We start from the raw sequence: 21,205 nt of genomic DNA on the forward strand, positions 1-21,205 counted from the left end.
AATCGAAGAGATCTGGGGCAAAGCCACCCGCATTAGGCAGTGATGACCGCTTACTCTGCAAGACGTCTCGGAAGACGACGTGGGTAAAGAAAATTGCCTTCCAAAATGATATAGCCTGTTTTTGAATCGATAGTTCTCGATAGTGTGTTCTTTGGATTTGCACAATTTACATCTTTGCAGATGTTTTCTTTTTACAACCCGGGCTTATAGGTCACTGATAGAGTGGAAAACATGGGCTTTTTCGCAATATATACTTCACAATGGTGTGGCTATTTTGCTTTCTCCACACTAGGACGATCACGTGATCTCCAAGTTCCAAGGCTCCTCACAAAATTATCCCCAAGGATTCTAAATGAATGCCAACGGGAGAATTTACAAATTCCCTGTCTAAGACCAGGTGCCGATTCCACAAAGACAATCCTGACACAACCAGCACTTAAAACCTTGCCTCAATGCTTATTTTTTGGTAATGAAACCTTGAAATATAGACACATCTGTCTTAAGATAATATCGATGAGGTCATCAAAATTTTCATTCCCAGGGCTCAATAGTGAGCTCTATAATCGTATTCCAAGTTTTGACTTAAGTCAAAATTGGCTTTGTGGACGCGGTTCCCGGACTGGAACTGTGGATATGAGTTGCGCGTCTTACTGTGTTTAACAACGACCAAGTTAATACTTGTACACATGGCCCCAACAAAAAAAAAACCCTAATGAATCCTGTTTTTACAATAACAATTTATTGTGTAGTTAAAAATGATGAAGACAGTTACACGTTAAAAATCATACCTGGTACTATCATATACATTTAAATGCAGCATATAATAATTACAGTCTTGCGTGGTGGGAACTGGTAAAGCTAAAGTACATGTATATCGTGTCAGTATGTATATAATGTATACAAGTCAAATTTTACCACATTTATGAACGCACGTTTTTACACAAATTTAACACCATGAAAAAAAAAAACCAACATGATATTTCATTCCACAGCTAAAAAAGCACTTGTATCATGTATGATACATGTTTTCATTCTCCTGAAAGTATCTTCCTTATGGTAGCTGTCTTGGATTAAAACTTCCCAATAAGCTAACCAAAACGTTTTACCGGCTCACATATCCCAACATTCATATTGGCATACTGGATAAATCTTCAGCAGAGCATGAGTTATTGCAGAACTTAATAAATGATAGATAACAGCGAAATGAAAAAGAAATCAATGCAATGAATGTATGGGGAAAAAACACCAATTAAAAAACTGTGACATTTAACACAAGAGACAGTACTAAAAGAGAGATATCTCTGAGGGCCTATCTTCATAACTGTCTAACATGAGAGTGTATTCCGTGAAGAAACCATTACATACTCACTCGCCCATCCGTCCATTTATTTATTTATTTGATTGGTGTTTTACGCCGTACTCAAGAATATTTCACTTATATGACGGCGGCCAGAATTATTTCTCAGGGAAATTTGAGGTCCAGTCAACAAAGTGTTTAAAGGCTAAGTTGATTGTAACTACCAAGGCATCACATGTTAAACACATATGTTGCATGGCAACAAATGTTAAAGACATACGTTGCCATGGTAGTTACAGACAATGCTAAGGAAAGAAGAACAAATCCATGACAACACTAACTAGGGCAGTGCTTGTATCTGATAATGACAGTTGACAGGATAGTGTGACAGAAACTCATGACAGAATGTTGCAGATGGCAACAAACTTACGACACAGTTTGGTCATGGTGGTAGATTATGAAAGTAATGATAAATTGTGGCAGTTTGGAAAACAATCTCATGACAGAATAGTTATATTGCAGACTGTGACTAAAATTCATTTCAGAATGTTGTAGATGGCAAAGAACTGATACATGTAGAATGAAGTGGATTACAACAGAGGCTCATCTCAGTATATGATAGACGACAATAAACTCACGACACAATGTGGTCATGGTTGTAGATTATGATAGAAATCAATGATAAATTGTGTTAGGTTGATTGCAACAAACTCCTGAAAGAATGTGGCAGATTGCATAAAAAAATTCTCATGATGGAAAAATAATAAAGAAGATTACGTCTGACACTCATGTTTTAATGTGGTGAGATTGCGACAGAAACTCATCATTGATTGGCTCACCGTGTGGTGGTAGACAGTGAAAGGTATTCATGATAAAAAGATGGTCTATCTTGCCTCACAAAATCTCCTCTTAAAATGTATGCATGAAAACAGAACAAAACAGAAAAAAATATGGGACAAAACATGCGAATGGAAACATTATCTGACAAAAATGACGCGAGAACATTTTGACAAACATGATAAATTCCATGAATGTTTGCAATGTAAGGACTGTGGACCATCTTCAAAACATGTCCATGTCATCAGGAGCATCCAGGTCCCTGTACTCAATGATGCCACGGGGATCTGAGCGACGGCTAAAATAAACAAAAAAAAAAAAAAAATAAATAAATAAATAAAATAAAAAATGAAAATAACTAGCGACAGAGATTTTGAGTACATTTATTGATGTCCCCCAACTCTGCGTTTGATTGGGCTTACACTCACATCTATTTCACTAATACGATGGTAGCCAGACCCTACCTTTCATTATTTATTTATTTATTTGATTGGTGTTTAACACCGTACTCAAGAATATTTCACTTATAGGACAGCGGCCAGCATTATGGTGGGACGAAACTGGGCAGACCCTGGGGGGGAAACCCACAGCCAGGTTGCTGGCAGACCTTCCCACGTACAGGCTTTTGATAATCATACAGCATATCAAACATGTACACTAAGTATATTCACCTCCAAAGAGTGAACCCACATTAATATTCTTAATGCAGCTGTGTTTTAATCTTTTTAAAAAAGATTCTGCTTCAAGTTTGTCCATCAACTAGGAGGAAAACTGCTAATATGTCTTACAACGGGACTAAGATCTAAGAGTGGTTAGTGTTGAAGTCAAACATATTTCTTTCATACTAAGTCATAGTATTTACTTGATTTATTTATTCGATTGGTGTTTTACGCCGTACTCAAGAATATTTAACTTATACGACGGCGGCCAGCATTATGGTGGGAGGAAACCGGGGGAAAGCCACGACCATCCGCAGGTTGCTGTCAGACCTTCCCACTTACAAAGTCATAGTATAAAAAAATGTTCTTGCTGCCAGACTTCATGGATTAGGCCCAGGATTACTTAAAGCTTCTTAATTTGGGCACCTTTTCGAGTCCCATACATTTGGGCTAAATTAAAGAAACTGTAAAACCACATCTAACATTAAGCCACTTAATAACACACACATTAATTCAGTTACAAGTATTTATTTATTTATTTGATTGGTGTTTTACGCCGTACTGAAGAATATTTCACTTTACCACGCTGGCCAGCATCATGGTGAGAGGAAACCGGGCAGAGCCCAGGGGAAACCCACGACCATCCACAGGTTGCTGCCAGACTTTCCTACGTACCGCCGGAAAGGAAGCCAGCATGAGCTGCACTTGAACTCACAGCGACCGCACTGGTGCAGTAAAAAGTAATATTATAGACAACATTTTCAACTTCAGATTAATCGACCTTAATTTGCTTAATTGGCTTAATTTGGGCATTCATTCCTGGGTGTGAAAAATTGCCTGAATGTGACCCTAAGACAGCTGACCTTTGGCAAGCACTGAAAAGCATTTGCTGACTTGAAAAATTTCTCACCCAAATGACCTGCCAGGATGACCCGATCGTCGGTTAAAGCCTCCATCTTGTCTGAAGTTGTCTCCCCTTGGAAGGGCATTTCCATAATGATTGGGGGGCCCATTGCCTAAAACCATGAATGCATTCCAATAGTCTATATCGTCATGACAGTAATCTTACCAGTCAAATAAAACACATACTTTCATTAATGAAATATTAGGAAACTTTCTAACTGAATGATGAGCACAGGCTCCCAGCGTGATTCTGATGCCCATACTCCTCCCAGTGCATGTGCCATTCCTGACACTTGCTTTATATCGCCATCACAACTAGCAAATTTTGTACAGAAATCTCGACCAACCCAAACACAATAGTGATGATGGACAAAAAACAAACTTCCTCAGCCTCTTTTTTTTTTATCAATACTTGATACATACATGTATGAATTCCCTTTCATCTCTTCTATATAGTTTTGACATGATTCCAATTGACATAAAGCATTTGTATTATTAGCCTTATTTATATGTTGGCAAATGGACAATAGTGGTCAGGCTAAGTCTAACAAGCATACGTCTGTTGCAGGGGTTGAAAGGTAGAAGACCCACTACACGTATCTTCACTCCATATGTCAAAGAAATTACAATTTCAGAAAATAATGATGGTAAATATCAAACTGTACTAAATATTTGCCTCCACATCATTTGCTGACATCTTCAATTCACCACTCTGTACTTTAAACTTGATATCAACGACTTACCATATCCCATGACTGGTGGCCTAGGCTGGTTGTAGCCCATCATGTTCTGCTGGGGAGGTCCCTGGAAGTTGCCAGGGCCAATGAACTGGTCACGCCCTCCTCCCTGGGGCTTGTTACCAGGGTGCTCGGGTAAGGTGGGACGCTTAGGGTCTAACAGGTAGTTGTTGAAAAATGATACCTTGCAAAGGTAGGCAAAATAAAAAACAAACCTCAAATACTTATACAAGTAAACTGCTTTAAACCGTATTACAGTGCCTGCACCCTTTGAAAAGACACAGATCTGAACACATATTTCATATAAACATCATTACCACATCAAAAATCATTCACTGCTTTCTGGTTTAAATATGTTCTTGCCCTCATATGTCTGAAATCTTGCCGATGTGGCATGCAAGTCTTAATCATTCATTCACTAATATAAGACAACTACCAGAGCATATTTTACAACAGACATCAATAATAAGATTGAAGTCTTGGATTTATTTTTAATACACTTTTGAACAACCAACCCCAGTTGTTTAACCAACTACATGTTTACTGACACACTTTGTGAGTGAGTGAGTGAGTGAGTGAGTGAGTGAGTGAGTGCTTGGGGTTTAATGCCGTACTTAACAATTTTTTAGTCATATGACAACGAAGGAATCCTTAGGGTGCGTGTACATGTAATCTGCCTCCTTGTTGCAGGACGGATTTCCACTGCTCTTTTATCTAGTGCTGCTTCACTGAAATGCCTTACCGAGGGCAAGTAAGCCGCCCTGCCCAAGCCATTATACTGATACGGGTCAACCAGGCATTGTACTTTCCGCTTCATGCTGAACGCCAAGCGAGGAAGTTACAACTTCCTCTTTTAAAGTCTTAGGTGTGACTCGACCCAGGATTGAGTCTCGATCTACCGGTCCTGAAGCGGACGTTCTACCAAATGTGCCATCGGGCCGGTCACTTTGAAAATGGAAAACATGTTTCTGATGCAATAATATGACGAGTAACCAGTAGAACTCAAATGTGCAAACTATGGATGGAAAACAGGTTTGTGCATCAGGCAAATCAGGGAAGAGACAGAACAATAGTGTACTGTTCCCACGAAATTCCTGAATGTTTTGTTGTCTCCATATTTTTATAGTCTGCGTTATACATGTATATTGTATTTCTCCAAGTTCCAATCTTGTGTGTCAGTAAATAAATGCCCCATCAGTTCACGACTTTGCAGCGTTTTCTCCATTAACTCACCTCTTTCTTCACTTCATCTATTTTCTCTGCATGCTTGTTGAAGATGTGCTTCCTCACAAACTCTGGGCCTTTGAACTTCTTGCCACTGAGTGGACACAGCCATTTGTCTTTGGCCAGCTCTTGTGTGTTGGCCGTCACAAACTTCTCTACTTCTGTGACAAGTGTTAAGGTCAAGATCTAAGTATTTATATTAGCTTGGGAGTTTCACGTCTTGCTTAACAATTTTTCAGTCATATGACGACGACAAGCCATTAGGTGTGTCTTCATACACTGTGTCTTCTTGTGGCAAGGTGAATTCATGCCACAAAAGTGTTGCTGCCACTGAAGCATCAGGCTGAAGACACCAGACACCAGGCCAACCCATCGGGCTCCTGTGCTCTAGCCTCTGTGCTGAGTGCCAAACGAGGCAGCAACAAATACCACTTATGAAGTCTGTGGTGTGACCTGTCCATGGTTTGATCCTGGGGTTTCCGACTTTGAGGATGATGGACCACAAGTGGTTTCTACCAGTGAAACACACTAAATGGTGCTGCAAATGCTTTTCGGATCTTAGTTCCAACATGCCCTCTCCCCTTCTACCTTCACCCCCAGCCAATTTCGCAACAAGGGGTGCATGTGCAGGAAAAATAGGAAGATGTCAGAATCCTGGGGCAGTAATTCTAAAGTTTTTATGCAAAAGGCATGATTCTTTTAATATTCAGGAATCAATATGGGTGAGGTTTTCCAATCCTGTACGTCTTCAACAGTAAAAACTGCCTGGGGAGCACATTTTCCCCACAAATTAGTGGATTTTCAAGTCTCCTGCGACACTGAAAACAGACTTATTCTGCCCATAAAACTGTTCAAATTGGTGTGACCTAAAACAAAACAAAAATAGTGTGTTTTTTTGTTTTAGCTTAACTTCAATGGGGAGTTCTCTTTTTTCTTTTCATCCAAGTTGTCATGGAGCATTTTAAGGGCAGAAAACTACACCTATCTGATGTACAATATGTCTTTTGGTCACATGACAAAGGATATGCATTTGGATCTTTCCTGCCCAGCCTGACAGCCTCTTCTTCATTGACCTTGTCACTAACCTCCAAGAAAGTACGTAGCTTCTTCTCAAAGTTCTGGTTCCACTCTGTCACTGTAAAAATCACAGTACAGTACAAGGACATCATTAAACTTCATAATTAATTTCTTTAAAATCTTTTTCGTTTTCATTCCGACAGAATAAAAAAAAGTCCCTCCTGACCTATGTTATTTTTTATGATATGGTCGACTTACACCCTACAAAGAATTTGTAAGGCTGGCCTGAAATCTGCGTCTTTATATTTCTTTACTTTTGTCACTTTTATTAATATTTTGGTGCTTTGACTCATTTATTTGATCGGAGTCTTATGCCATACTCAACAATATTTCACTTATTCGATGACGGACAGCCAGCATAATGGTGGGAGGAAACCCTGGAGAGTCCTGTGGACATCCATGAACATCCACAGGCTGCTGGCAGACCTTCCCACAAAAGATCGGTAGGCATCATGAGCATGAGGAGCAACTGTTTTGTGACAGGCTCTTGGGTAATTGTGCTGCTAGCACACTTACCGCTAGGCCATGCTGTCTATACCTGATGTTTTGAGGACAGTGTCTTCTAATAAAAATATGCCAATACTAACAGCAATGATAGTATTTCAAGTCCTGCCTAACTGAAACGTCGCACTAAGAGACACCAGATATGATTTGTCAAAATTCTGAGAAAAAGGTTGAACTAGTCGTTTAACTTGTATCCCCAAAGTGACAGCCTTACCATCAGCCTGTGTGAGTTTTGCCGGTTTAACTTGTATCCCCAAAGTGACAGCCTTACCATCAGCCTGTGTGAGTTTTGCCGGTTTAACTTGTATCCCCAAAGTGACAGCCTTACCATCAGCCTGTGTGAGTTTTGCCGGTTTAACGTGTATCCCAAAGTGACAGCCTTACCATCAGCCTGTGTGAGTTTTGCCGGTTTAACTTGTATCCCCAAAGTGACAGCCTTACCATCAGCCTGTGTGAGTTTTGCCGAGGGTGTGGTCCCACGGGCGTGCATGATCCCACACCTGTTGGGCATTTCGTCTTCATTCGGGAACTCTGTAGCGCTGTAGTAATCCACCGAATGGACAATCCTCAAGTATAATATCATCCGGTCAAGAACCTGCAACAAGACAGCCATTTCTCTGTTACTGTCCTGCTTAAAGGGAGACAACTGCATGTACAATTTGTCTCTACAAAATTCATTCAAACGTTAGGGCGACAGGAGAGATTTTTCCTGTAATTCTTCAACCTTTTCGCATGTTTGCAAGGCGTTTATTCACGCATATTCTGAAGAGATTATTTTTTGTAGATTGATAAAAATAAAACTGACTGTGAAGCCCTGACATTGGACAATTCAACCAATGTCGTTTTCTCTCCAAAATCAAATTATAAGTGTGTATAAATTGCACTGAAAATTGCTCTTTCATATGAAAACCCATGACCATTCACAGGTTGCTGACAGACCTTCCCACGTACGGCTGGAGAGGATGCCAGCATGAGCTGGACCTGAACTCACAGCAACAGCATTGGTGAGAGGATACTGGGTCATTAAGCTGTGCTGGCGCGCTAACCAACTGAGCCAAGGAGGCCCCCTAAACACCTATTTCCTCCATCCATTAATTCCTACAGCTGTCATGAATTGCAGTGTGATGTACATATAAAACTACAGCTATTAACCTTGGATATGGAGGCCTCAAGAAGTAAGTATTATACATGTACACATAAACAATATACATGTACACATAAATAATATACATGTACACATAAACAATATACATGTACACATAAATAATATACATGTACACATAAATAATATACATGTACACATAAACAATATACATGTACACATAAACAATATACATGTACACATAAACAATATACATGTACACATAAATAATATGCATGTACACATAAACAATATACATGTACACATAAATAATATACATGTACACATAAACAATATACATGTACACATAAATAATATACGTGTACACATAAATAATATGCATGTACACATAAATAATATACAGCCAAGTAACGAGCGAGTTAATCACTAAACAAAATTTAGGAACACCAACATGTGTTTGTTGGCATCTGTTTAGAATAGGATTTTATGTCATTCATAAGTAGGTCTACATAAACCTCATAAGAGTGAAAGCTCTCAGTAAAACTGTTCTGTAGATACAGCATCAGCACCAAAAAAGTTTAGTGGTAGACAGAAGGACAATACTGTCATAATTTAAAGAGTTCGTGAATTAAGACAGACTAGTAAAGCGTTGGGAGATACGAGTGCGTTGTACTGGTCCCCACAGGCTACACACGAGAGCATCTGTGGCCAGATACATAAACATGCGTATACAGGGTGACATACAAAATATTTATTTATCTGATTGGTGTTTTACGCCATATTCAAGAATATTTAACTAATATGACGGCAGTCATTGTGGTGGGAGAAAACCAGCAGAGCCCCTGGGGAAACCTTAGGCGATCTGCAGACCTTTCCATGCACCGCCGGAGAGGAAGCCAGCATGAGCAGGACTTGAACTCACAGTGACCACACAGACTCCTATGACAACACTCTCCAGCAAGGAGGCCTCCAACAGTCCTTAGTGACATATAAAACACATAAAACGGACCTAAATAAAAACAACAATTCTTCAGCTTACCTTGATCAGGTGAACATCTCGCTCCAGTGTTAACTCTGGATTAGTTTCTTTAGGTTCATCGTCCACGGACTGTCCTGAAAAACAAAACATGTAGAAACTATTTAACAACTTTCTACGGTAAGCCTTCAAAATGTGGGGCATCCTACATGTATCAAACTCTCACACTTTTGCACTCCTGAAACAAAATCCAGGGTACTGTTGTTCGAAGGTGTATTAGGTGTATTAAGTCATATTATATATTATTAATTAGCAGCCAATGTGGTTGGCCAAAGTCAAAGCATAACCGCAGCAGTTTTAGTTCATGTTAAATATACAGTTACACAATAATTTTGGGGCTAAGAACAAAACTAAACACTTGGGTTTAAGTTAAATCTGGTATGAAATTTTAAACAACTTTTGAACAACACATACTCCTGATAGTATTCTGCAAGGGTGTGATATTCACATACCTGCTCAAGAACTAAAATGAAAACCAGATTAGGTTCCATTTATTTATCAGATTGTAGCAAAAACAGTCCTGATCGCAAAGAGGTGTCTCTTAACCTAAGGGAAACAACTCTAGTTTGCAAAGTGACATCTCTTGACACTGCTTGAATGGATTATTTACAGTTTTTCAGTCAATGTCACAGTAGACCAGCTACACTTACAGTAATCAATGTTTTTTCTATCAATGCCTACTTTATTTTTATGTTTTCTTTCCTTTTAAGAGCCACACAGTCTACTATGACTATCTGGGCCACCACCATCTGGGCCATCACCACCATCTGGGCCACCATTATCTGGGCCACCACCACCATCTGGGACACCACCATCCGTTACTATTTGTAATTACCCAAGTACTCCTCTTCCTCAAAACTACCCTCATCCACCAGGTAGTCTGTGATGTTCTTCAGGACAGGGTTTCGTGACACCAGGCCGTATGTCGTCACCTCCTGTGATCAGGAGAACAGAATAACTGGGTAAATGAAAAGCTAGCTCTCGCTCCAGCCGATGATTTCAATAAATAAAGAAATCTTCTTTCAAATAAAAAAGTCTCTTTCAAATAAAAAAGTCTCCATCAAATAAAGAAGTCTTCCCTCATATAATGAAGTCTACTTTCAAATAATGAAGTTTACATTCAAATAATGAAGTCTCCTTCCCAATAATGAAGTCTCCTTCCAAATAAAGAAGTCTCCTTTCTAATAAAAAGTTTTACTTTCGTATCAGTCAAAAAAGATGGGTTAAATGAAAACTTCCCCCCAGGCTCTCCCCAGTTCCCTCCCATCATAATGCTGGCCGCCGTTGTATAAGTAAGATATTCTTGAGTATGACGTAAAATACCAATCAAATAAATAAATCAATCAATCTTTCGTAGTGAAAACATGAACCTGCAAAACTTTACCAACTTGACGGTAGAGGTCTGTTTTCTGTTGTTTAATGAATAATGTGAATAAGACATATTTTAAATATATCATTAAAAGTGACCCTCGGGTGCAGTAAGTTTGCACTCTCATGCTAGTGTGAAAACTTGACAGCACATACCTTCTCTTTGTCTTTCTTCTCTCCCTCTTGCTCCTCCCATAGCCTCCATTTGGCGTCCAGGTTCTGGATGATCTTTGCCAAGTGTTTGATGTCCTGCTTGACCACTGTCCGGTGAGCAGTCATCCAGCTGACTGGCCGGATCCTCTGCTTCAGCTCACGGTTCACTGTGGCATTCAGCTCACAATCTCTCAGCTGTAAGTGTGGAAAGCTGTGTTTCATGAATGATATCACACTACTAAACACGTCAACAATATCCATCACACTACTAAACACGTCAACAATATTTATCACACTACTAAACACGTCAACAACTTTATTTGTTATTTATGGTATTTATGGTACTTGGCATAATGGAGTAAATGTGTCAATACAAGAGCTACATATATAACGGTCAAAAATGATCAAACAAAAGTGCCCCACAAATGAACAGACATATTTGCCCTACCACTGATCAAACAGATGTGGCCTTAAAGTTATCGAACAGATGTGGCCTTAAAGTTATCAAACAGATGTGGCAGAAAAATGATCAAACAGATGTGCTCCCAAAAAAACCTGGAAATGTTTGCTTCAGGCCAAGGTTCACAAAACCTTAACACCATCCACTTTGTCCCTTTGACTCACCCTGATGTTGTTGAGATTCCAGCAGATGTCCTTGATGTTCACGGATCTCTCAAAGGTCACCCAGCCTCGTCTGAAGAAGTGTCGATCAGGTAACGGGTCCTGAAGCGCCACTCGCAGGAAACCCGGGTAACGCTTACACATCTGTCACAAACAAACGTATCTCACAAAACCCAACTCACATCTGTCACAAACAAACGTATCTCACAAAACCCAACTGACATCGGTCACAAACAAACGTATCTCAGAAAACTCAACTCACAGCTGTTGCAAACAAACGTATCTCAGAAAACTCAACTCACATCTGTCACAAAACAAATGCATCTCAGAAAACTCAACTTGTTGATTTTGTTAGTCAATCATGCAACAAAAATTTACTGTATATCCAATTTCGACAATCTTATGTGGAATCTAAATAACTGATTACGGTTTAATACTACACTGGCATTAACACAGCCATATTGCAGCAAATGTGCAGTTTGAATTGAGTGAGAAAACACTGAATACTGGATCTGCTTTACTGCACAGTGACCTCCTCTGTATTTGGAACTTCGTGCTGAGGGTAGCTATAATAAATTCTTTTTTGGGTACACCTGACCTTATAAGATCAGCAAGGAAGCCCTTTTTTTTCAATTCTGAGAGTGAAACAAGATAGGAATTTTAAGGGAAATACAAATTTAGAGGGAAAAAGTGTACCAAAGTCACAACAGAAATTGTCTTTGTCTTTGTTGACTTCTAAATCTCTAAATAAACATATTTTTAATGTTGGCCTGCCGGGTAACACAATTTTCCCTGACCCAAATACAAATTTTGACATATTACTACTTCTTCAGAGTTCCCAATTGTAACTCATATGGTCACAAAATACATGTTTATATCACACTTCACACTTAAATTCAAACTGCATTTGCAATCAATTCCTTTCCGCACCCCAGCCCCATCCTATATTGCCCAAATACCAATTTTGACATATTCCTACTTCTTCAGAGTTCCCAATTGTAACTCATACATTTTTACACCAGACTTCAGGCTTTTAAATTCAAACTGCATTTGCAATCAGTCTCTATCCCCACCCCCCAGCCCCAGCCTTACAGCTTCCACTTCCTGCTTGGTAATGGAGGGAGCCAGGTGCCTCAGGAAGATGGAGTTTGTCTTGTGTAGAGCTCTGGGACGTGGGTCAGCCTTCTCAGTCGTGTCAATGTCCTTCTCATCATTCCTCTCAGCTGATAACATGCCAAACAAGAGGATAGGGGAGTTTCAAGTTTGAACTCTTTTGTCATTGAAAAAAGAAACAAAAAACAAAAACAACAATCCTACTGTACCATGTAACTTGATGAGCAGCCTTTGTTGACTTTAGTTTGCAGACAACCTGTTTCAGACGAGTTTCAGAGGCATAAAATGATGCATCTTTCATTTATAGGAACTTCTTAAGTTTACGAACCTTCAGCTCTTCAATTTTCACCATTGCTGAACTTACTTGCTCAAATTACTTATTGTAAAACATTTTTCAGATGACCTTGTTATAGTAGATGTGATCAAAAACAGACGCCTAACATTTTTGACATCTTACATGATTCAGTAGTACCTTTAAATACCTTATTGATATAAATACTAGCACGGAATCAGTAAAAACAATCCTGCAGCAAACAATGCAGTTTTGATATAGCATTCACAACTATTACAATTACAGTTCAATTACAGGGTACTCAAGGAAAAATAAGGAAGCCTAGATATCTACATCTGGTGACCGTACATAGTACTGACTGTATTCTTTGTCGAAGATTGCAATAATGTTTCCAAACACAGAGCTGTCACTTTTAGCGTTTATCCTGATGGTATTTGTGAAAAATCTGTAACTGCTTATATGTATGTTTATATGTATGTATAACATTGGGGGTTTAACCTCATATTTAACACTTAACAAATTTTCAGTCAAACAAGACGCCAGACATGACACCAGACATGACATACCACCCAGTAACATCATACTGACACTGAACCAACCAGTCATATTTCTTTGCTCTAACCTCTCAGTGCTGACTATCGCCCAAAACTATAAGTTTTGAATAAAGTGTTTTCACTGGTCTTGATTTATCAACGTAGCTAATCCTATCTATTCGATGCATTTCCTTGTCGTCACAACTGAAAAATTGTTAAGTATGACGTTAAATCCCAAGCACTCACTCACTCGATGCATTTCCGGATTACGACTGCAGTTAAATCAACATCTCTTTTAGCAGGGTTTTCACGAAACAGTATATCATTTATTACTACCCAAGTATATATGCTGCTGACAATTTTCATGCCTTTGATGCTTTTTGAAGCGAACTGATTTTCTTGTGCTACAGAAAACCAGTGAACAGTATCAGATTCAAAGGTTCCGTAGACAAGTGGCACGGGAATGGTTTTGAGTATACGTGAGGCCCACTCTTGTCATGGACACTAACCCTCCTTCTTGGGTGTTCGTTTCTGCTCCGTGTCCCCACGGTCAGGTGAGGGCTTCTCAGGTGTACCTGTCGTGTTGTGACCAGAGCTGTCTGCTTTACCTGACCCCTTATCCTCTTCCATACCTGACACAAACAGTTGCACAACATGTAAATCAACTATCACAAAAAAATCACCACAGATTCTAAAATTTAAAGCCATCAATATACACTGCTGACAGGTGTTTCATATCTCCTTAAGATGATTCTTCGCACATTGTTTTTTTATTTTTGATGGCATACTCAAGAATTTTTCATTTGAAACATTTGATTTGATCCTAAAAACAGGGCATCTAGCCCATACCGTCAACAAAAACAAAACAAAACAAAACAAAAACAAAACAAAAACAACAAAAAATTATGAGCTTGAAACAGCCACCCATTGAGATTAAGGGTAAATTGTTAAGTTGGTGAATTCCTTTCTGGGACACAGTCTTATCCACTACTTATAAGAGAATTCATAAGAAGGAAAAAATCTGCATGTCTTCTACACATCAACCCCTGAACACTGCAGCAATCATTAATCCCATACTTGGACAGTATCTATGTCTACAGAACACGTCAGTTACTCACCAGGGGGCGCTGGTTCAGGCTCTGACTCTGAGCCACTTTCTGATTCTGATCCGCTCTCATAGCTGTACTGAGATCTGTCCCGGCTTCGCTTCCTTTTTTGGCCAGTGGGTAATGCCCCCTGATCACAGATAAAAGGTCTAAGTTATATGTAACTGCCAGTTTTTGTTTTCCAGTACAACCAATTTATTTATTTTTTTGATTATTTACTTGAGGAAACCGCGCAGAGCATGACAGAAACCAACAACCATCTGCGGGTTGCTGGAAGACCTCTAAAATACAACCGCAGAGGAAGCCAGCATGATCTGAACCCAAAGGGATCGAATTGTTGAGAGGCTCCTGGGTCGCTAGCCGGCCAACACTAGGCCACAGACGCCAAAACCTAATACACCTAGCGAATACTGTTTGTACATTATGCTTCACTTTTGTTTTGACAGTTTTGACATTGTCACTTTTTACCAGACAAATCCAAACCACATTACAAAGTTTGTCATTTAAAAGGCAACTGTGCGAAGCCTAAGCATTATCATACCTGACCCCCTGGATCACGAAGCGATCTTTGACTTAGGTCAAAATTTCAAATGACTTTAAAATTGTTACTTCTTATGTAACAAGGTCAAAACATTGCTTGATAAATTGTAAATTCTGGGTAAATTATTGTAAAACAAATTTCAGTGAAAATAACAGAAAGAAACATACCAAAATTAATCACTGAAATTTTGATTTTCTGATACCGAGGACCGGTAATCAAATGCGTAAGGGAAAACTCATACATAAACAAACACATTACCATAACAACACAATATAAACTGATTACATTATACACCTTGGGAGACCCATTTCAGGTTGTTACCTCAATAGGTTGGTCATTCTCCTCCTCTGGGGATTTCTGGGACTTGGAGAATTCCTGAGCAGCCTTCTGCAAATCCTCTTGTTCTTTGGTCATAGGCAGATCCATGGGGTTCTGTTAATTAGGAAAAACAATGGAGCTCATATATTTATGTTTTTGCCAGTGTTTATCAGTCTGTCGGCAAGCAACTTTACGAAGAAGTTCTTGACGGATTTGGCTAAAATTTTGCGCCCAACTTGTCCATGGGTGGTTTTGAGGGTAAGCTATACCTAGATCAAGATCCACGAGTTTTTCAAACAATTTTTGACCATTGTCAGATACAATACAAAATCATATGCCAACACTGGGAATACACAGGACATAAGAAAAATAAAGCTTAAAATGCAATCTATAAAGGTGATATGGTGACCGTGCACAATGAAATTTGCAATTCAAAATGATGCTTTCTGAGGATGAATGAAATTTGTACCTTTGGTAAACCATCAAATGCTTGTTCAATTTACATGTTAATTTTAATACAGCTCAATTAGTTTGGAGCTCGAACATTTTTCGGAACTAAAATGAAGACAGATGGGGAAGGGGATATTATCCTATCATGGGTTGTATTCTCACCTCTGAAGCCCCATCGTCCGCCAATGCCTCCTCTTCCTCTTTGTTCTCGGGGGCTTTTTCTTTGTCTTTTCGTCTCCTGTCTTTCTCGGGACTCCTTGGCAATACAGAGAGAAAGAAAAAACAGTTGTATGAAACAAGGAAACATTCCTAGGAAATAAAAACACCTTCATCATAAACAACTCTGAGTAAAAATACGAATGTTGTCCAATGTAACAAAAAATATCGTCTCATTTTTTTCTTTAATAACCACAAAAATGGTGGGCTTTGCCAATTTCAATTCCCCAACTACTTCACAAGTTTCTTGAATTCATTGTCAAGTGTCCATGCATTCTACTTCTGAGGTAAATCTTTAATGAGTCTTGTTGAACTGTCAAAATGAGGTCATTCCGGTCTTTAAACAAAGTAATTCAAATGTGTTTTCCTCTTAGCTGTAGTATAAAACATTTTTCAGTGCACATGTCCAGTAAAGCGATCACAAGTTGTTGCTGAAAAGTTACAGTGGTTAAACAAAGCGAGACGATGAATACAGAAATTTAAAAAAATACGAAAATTAATCAAGATATGTCTACGTTTCAACCAATCAAAATTTGTATTCGTTATTAAGCCATAAGTCACTAGTATCAGAAAACCAAATGTTTTTTGACATGGCATCAGGTTCATAGATTCGAACAGTGTGTCATGGAGAGAGTCAGCCTCCCACTGCCTGTGGCCAATGAAAATGTCTTACATTTTCGCCACAGACTATAACTGAGTTATTTTCTCCCTGAATTGCTATAATGGGTAAGTCGTAAAATTCCTTCTGGTTTTTAAACAAAGCAGTCCAACAATACGTGCAATTGTATTGTGCTTATTGCTGTACTACAAAACATTGTTCAGTGTATGCGTCCTCACAAAACAGGTATTCCACAAGCATTACAACAGAAAACATAATTTTGCTGCGATCTGGACCTTTTTTTGTTGCCCAGCGTCAGGGTCAGATTCTCTCACTGTTTGTGGCCAATGAGAATCCCTTACATTTTCTCAGCGGGCTGGGACTCGGAGTTATTTCGACTGCGATTCCCATCTTCAGGTACATCAGGCTCCTCCAGGGACTTCAAATCAAACTCTGTCCCTCCTTCCATCTTCAGAACGGCTGTAATCAGCAAATATATGTATGTATGTATTTACCTGAATCAAGATTCAGTTCACCTGAGCAGAAACAGTCGAGTCTTTGGGTTAAATAAAAAAATCACACCTGGGTGGATAAAACTGATAGTCTCAATCTGCATGATTTTGCTTATTTCAAACTCCTATATCTCAGCTGTGCAACATCACCGAAATATATAAAGCTGTGCTCATTAAAGATCCAATGTGATGCTTTAGCAATAAATATATAAACATTTTGTCTAGTGTTGTCTTATCTTTCAAAGCAAAAAAACTATTTATGTGCATTTGAGCAGATTTAATTACCATCACATGAACATTCTTTTTGATATTCTACATGTACTAACTCCATCAGTTGCCCTTTAACAAGGTCACTGAAGCTACTGACCAGCGTCCAAAAGTTTGACCAGTTCTGGCCCTTTGTCCATGTCTACTGTGACGTTCTCTATGTATGGGGTGGTCAGAAGCTCCACAAACACAGCCAGGCGCTTCTTCAGGCACTGCCGCGACTCGTCCAGTCTCTTTCCACACTCCTCCGGGTGATACTTGGCCTTAAACCTTAAGTTTTCAGGGAATGAAAGGAAAAAGGAAAACAAAACACCGTTTCAGAGATAAATACTGAGATAAGTACTTTTTAACTTTTCTTTTAAAAAATTGGTTGTATATACAGAACGCATTTCATTAAGATAGGCATGAGAGCAGTTTTGAGGTTCACAATACTCCTTTCCATGTGTGTAATTAATAAAGGGACTGTGAATCCTCAAATTCTGCCTGGGGATTATCTGATGTACGGAAACAATAAAACTTCGTTGTTCACTTTTCAAACAAAGAAAAAAACCGAAAAAAAACCCCACTTGCTTTCATCTACTGACAACTCGATACAAGTTGTGTGTTCTATTTTCAACGCAACATTCAACAAATTTTCACGTATACAATGGCGATCAATTTTCCCCAGGACAACCATCAAGCCATAAATGTTATATGCTGCTCTGGTTCTTAAATCTACGTCAAATAATCCAAAAAATATACCCTAAATTTCGTCCATGACTAACTGTACCCATATTTCCTGAATCTGAGAGTTTTATTGAGTTTAGAAAGATGCTTTGAGGTTTGCCTGGAGCATGGGAATATACTCAACTGGAAAATTGTAAGTTTCAGGACCAAAAATGATATTTTGGGACATTTATTTCCTTCTAAAAATGCAGTTCCGAGGGTGAAATTTAGGGCCACTTAGAGTACGTCTGTATGCCAACGGCTTCCCGTTAGAGTTCACATTTAGCAGAAACTATAGCAGCACCCCTCAAGCTGCTACAGTCTGTGTGTATACTAACAACTCAGATCGTAAATGCACTATCTCAAAATCAGCCAAGAGATTCTTATTCCAAGGCATGGCAAGATGCATTTTACAAGGAAGGTGCTACACTTTTATTTTAATTGTTCATTTGTTTAATTTCCTCCGCCGTATTTCAGCCATACAAAATGAACAGCCATATTTAAAAGACGGCTTGGTCAACCCGACCTTATATTTGAAGCAAATCAGAATTACCAATGGACAAGTCTTGATATTGCCTTAGCTCTTGAACTTCTTATTCAACACATCTGCCATCAAACTAAAAGTGCTACAGTGTTAGGTATATGCGAATGTGTGGAAGCAATAGAATATCATAAATATTCATAAACAAGTTAGTGGCTAGTGTATTCCACAGCTTGTAAGAAGCAAAGAAATCAAATACTAGTCTCACATGATGATAGGTTCCACCAATTCGTATTTTTTTTCATACAAATATTTCCTGTATACCGTACAATACTAGTGCAGCATAACAATGTGTGAATGGTTTATTTTCAAAACTTAAGGGCTAGGTAGTAATCAGATTCATTAGGCAAAAACAAATTTAATATTAAAATTCTGGAAAAAATACACTAGTATATAAAGGGTTTCGTAAGTATTTGGGCAAACAATAATTATTAATCAGTAATGATTTAGACTTATGCATTAAAATAAGCAAGGACAGCAAGTACTGGGGTGATTATTATGTATTTTGTCTTTCAAAAAAATTTGGGGTAACTAAATGTTACACTGATTAGTCTATAACGCCGTTTTCGTAAAATTTACAAGAGATACTTTTCCCTCTAGAGCCTCTACTCTCATTTCTAGAGGAAGCAGCTCTATGAAGTTTTACAAATATGGCCTCCGTGGGTTAATAGATAGAGGAACTTTGAGGTATTTGTGTCATGAAAGGGAAGCCTTTCAACATATTTGGTAACCATGGCAATACGAACAGATACATTTACCTGTCCGTGACTGAGGTGTTGAGAGATCTACATACCCAGTCGCGGAGTGACGCTCGTAACACGCTGCTCCACCAGCGTTTAATACCACAACAACGGTGCAACAACAACACCGGCATTTCAAGCCCCTAACTACGACCCTACTAACTTTGAGATGGAGCTACACTGCTTTTGAGCAGTGCCCTACATATGCTAATCTGTGCAAATCCAGGAGCAGCCACGATGATCTCTGACCTCTCGTCTCCATGGAAATCAGTGAACCTGTCTTTAGGGGGGAAAGAGGTGTTAACCGTTGTGTCACATGACTGGATAAGAAAGACTTTTCAACCAACCATCAGCAGATATGTAAATTTTTAAACAAATCAGATGGGCTTTTGTGATAAACAGAAATTTGAAATTATTTCATTGAGAAAAGAAGCTTTTAAAATACATTTCAAACTTGATGTTACTGCTGCGAAACTGTACACTTGAAATTCAACCTAACGTCATACACTTGACAGCTGGATGTGACTTTACATCATACACTTGACAGCTGGATGTGACTTTACATCATACACTTGACAGCTGGATGTGACTTTACATCATACACTTGACAGCTGGATGTGACTTTCTTACTGCACTGTGACACAATCAACATGCAACTTTTCAGAATGACTAGAAAAGAAACAAAAATAATAATTAGGCCTACTAGAGAAAAAACGTTTCCAGGTGGATTTGAATATTTGTCTCTTTTTTTCTTAAACAGAAGATTTTTTGGAAATAGGGAGAGAAAGAAAAGAAGAGCTACATGTATGAGCAAAATCAGTATCTAAATTCTGACAAGCGCGTAAAATACAGCCATTACTTATGGATATCATCACAGCCAGAGAGAGGCTCATGGACTTACCATTCCTCGTCCTTATGAGCCAGGAAAAACTCGTTAATCTGCTGCCGACGGAAATCCACCTTATATTCATTGTATTTCTTAATGGCTTCCTGGTCATCGATGTTGTCATCTTGCTGAGAGAGGAACTGTTTAAAGGTGAGCATGGGAGGCTGTGTGGGGTAGTCCACTTCCTGTCTGTCAAATCATACAAAATTCTACATTCCATATCATAATGATTCCACAGCTAACAATAACAACATGTGAAAAAAAACTTGCATACATGTAAAATCTTTTCAAGACAATAAAACCTAATTTTGCAAATGAAGTCAAAAGTTATTAATTACCAGTCTAATTATCGCAAGTACTTATACGTAAAGGCGGAGAAAACATATAAATGACATAAGTTCAGATGAGAGAGTGTGAAAAGTTATTCCTAAATGTGGTCTTCAATATTTTTCCCCATTTTTCATTAAGGAGAAAAAGAATCTTGAAAATAATTTTGTATGGTGGGTATTTGGGGCCACCTGTTGGTATTTATAGTATTTGTTTAATAATGTCATAAATGAGGATGTAACATAGGTTTAATAAATATTTTTGCACTAGAAATTGTTCTTTTCAGCTAACAAATGTATTAAACCTCAATTTGTATCATATTTATATTTTTAATATATTCATAAACATTATCATAATTTAGATTAAATACATGTTTTGATATAAACAACAACTTCACATTCAAATAAATTTATTAGACAAGCATCACATCTTTATTCAGAGCATTATTATGCAACAACAATAAATACCAAAATTTGATCCCGAATACCCACCATACAAAAATATTTTTTAAAGCCTTTTCTCTTGAAAAAAAAAAAAAATCA

General features: G+C 38.5%; 1 protein-coding gene across 1 annotated transcript in view; it reads right to left on the minus strand.

The window, feature by feature from the left end:
• Positions 1–723: 723 nt before the first annotated feature.
• LOC135463689 (serrate RNA effector molecule homolog) overlaps positions 724–21,205 on the minus strand; it is a 23,868-nt gene continuing 3,386 nt past the window's right edge. The window contains exons 5-22 of the mRNA XM_064741068.1: positions 20,352–20,525; positions 17,565–17,734; positions 17,048–17,165; positions 16,034–16,127; positions 15,425–15,535; positions 14,575–14,692; positions 13,966–14,088; positions 12,611–12,741; positions 11,522–11,662; positions 10,901–11,092; positions 10,212–10,311; positions 9,380–9,453; positions 7,680–7,833; positions 6,683–6,792; positions 5,667–5,819; positions 4,440–4,617; positions 3,704–3,809; positions 724–2,432 (exon numbers count right to left, since the gene is read on the minus strand). Of these exons, the coding sequence (XP_064597138.1) occupies positions 2,360–2,432; positions 3,704–3,809; positions 4,440–4,617; positions 5,667–5,819; positions 6,683–6,792; positions 7,680–7,833; positions 9,380–9,453; positions 10,212–10,311; positions 10,901–11,092; positions 11,522–11,662; positions 12,611–12,741; positions 13,966–14,088; positions 14,575–14,692; positions 15,425–15,535; positions 16,034–16,127; positions 17,048–17,165; positions 17,565–17,734; positions 20,352–20,525 (2,320 nt within the window). The 3' untranslated portion in view covers positions 724–2,359. The remainder of the gene's footprint in view (positions 2,433–3,703; positions 3,810–4,439; positions 4,618–5,666; positions 5,820–6,682; positions 6,793–7,679; positions 7,834–9,379; positions 9,454–10,211; positions 10,312–10,900; positions 11,093–11,521; positions 11,663–12,610; positions 12,742–13,965; positions 14,089–14,574; positions 14,693–15,424; positions 15,536–16,033; positions 16,128–17,047; positions 17,166–17,564; positions 17,735–20,351; positions 20,526–21,205) is intronic.

This window comes from Liolophura sinensis, chromosome 3, assembly GCF_032854445.1.
Source record: "Liolophura sinensis isolate JHLJ2023 chromosome 3, CUHK_Ljap_v2, whole genome shotgun sequence".
In the NCBI taxonomy this organism is placed as follows: Eukaryota; Metazoa; Mollusca; class Polyplacophora; order Chitonida; family Chitonidae; genus Liolophura; species Liolophura sinensis.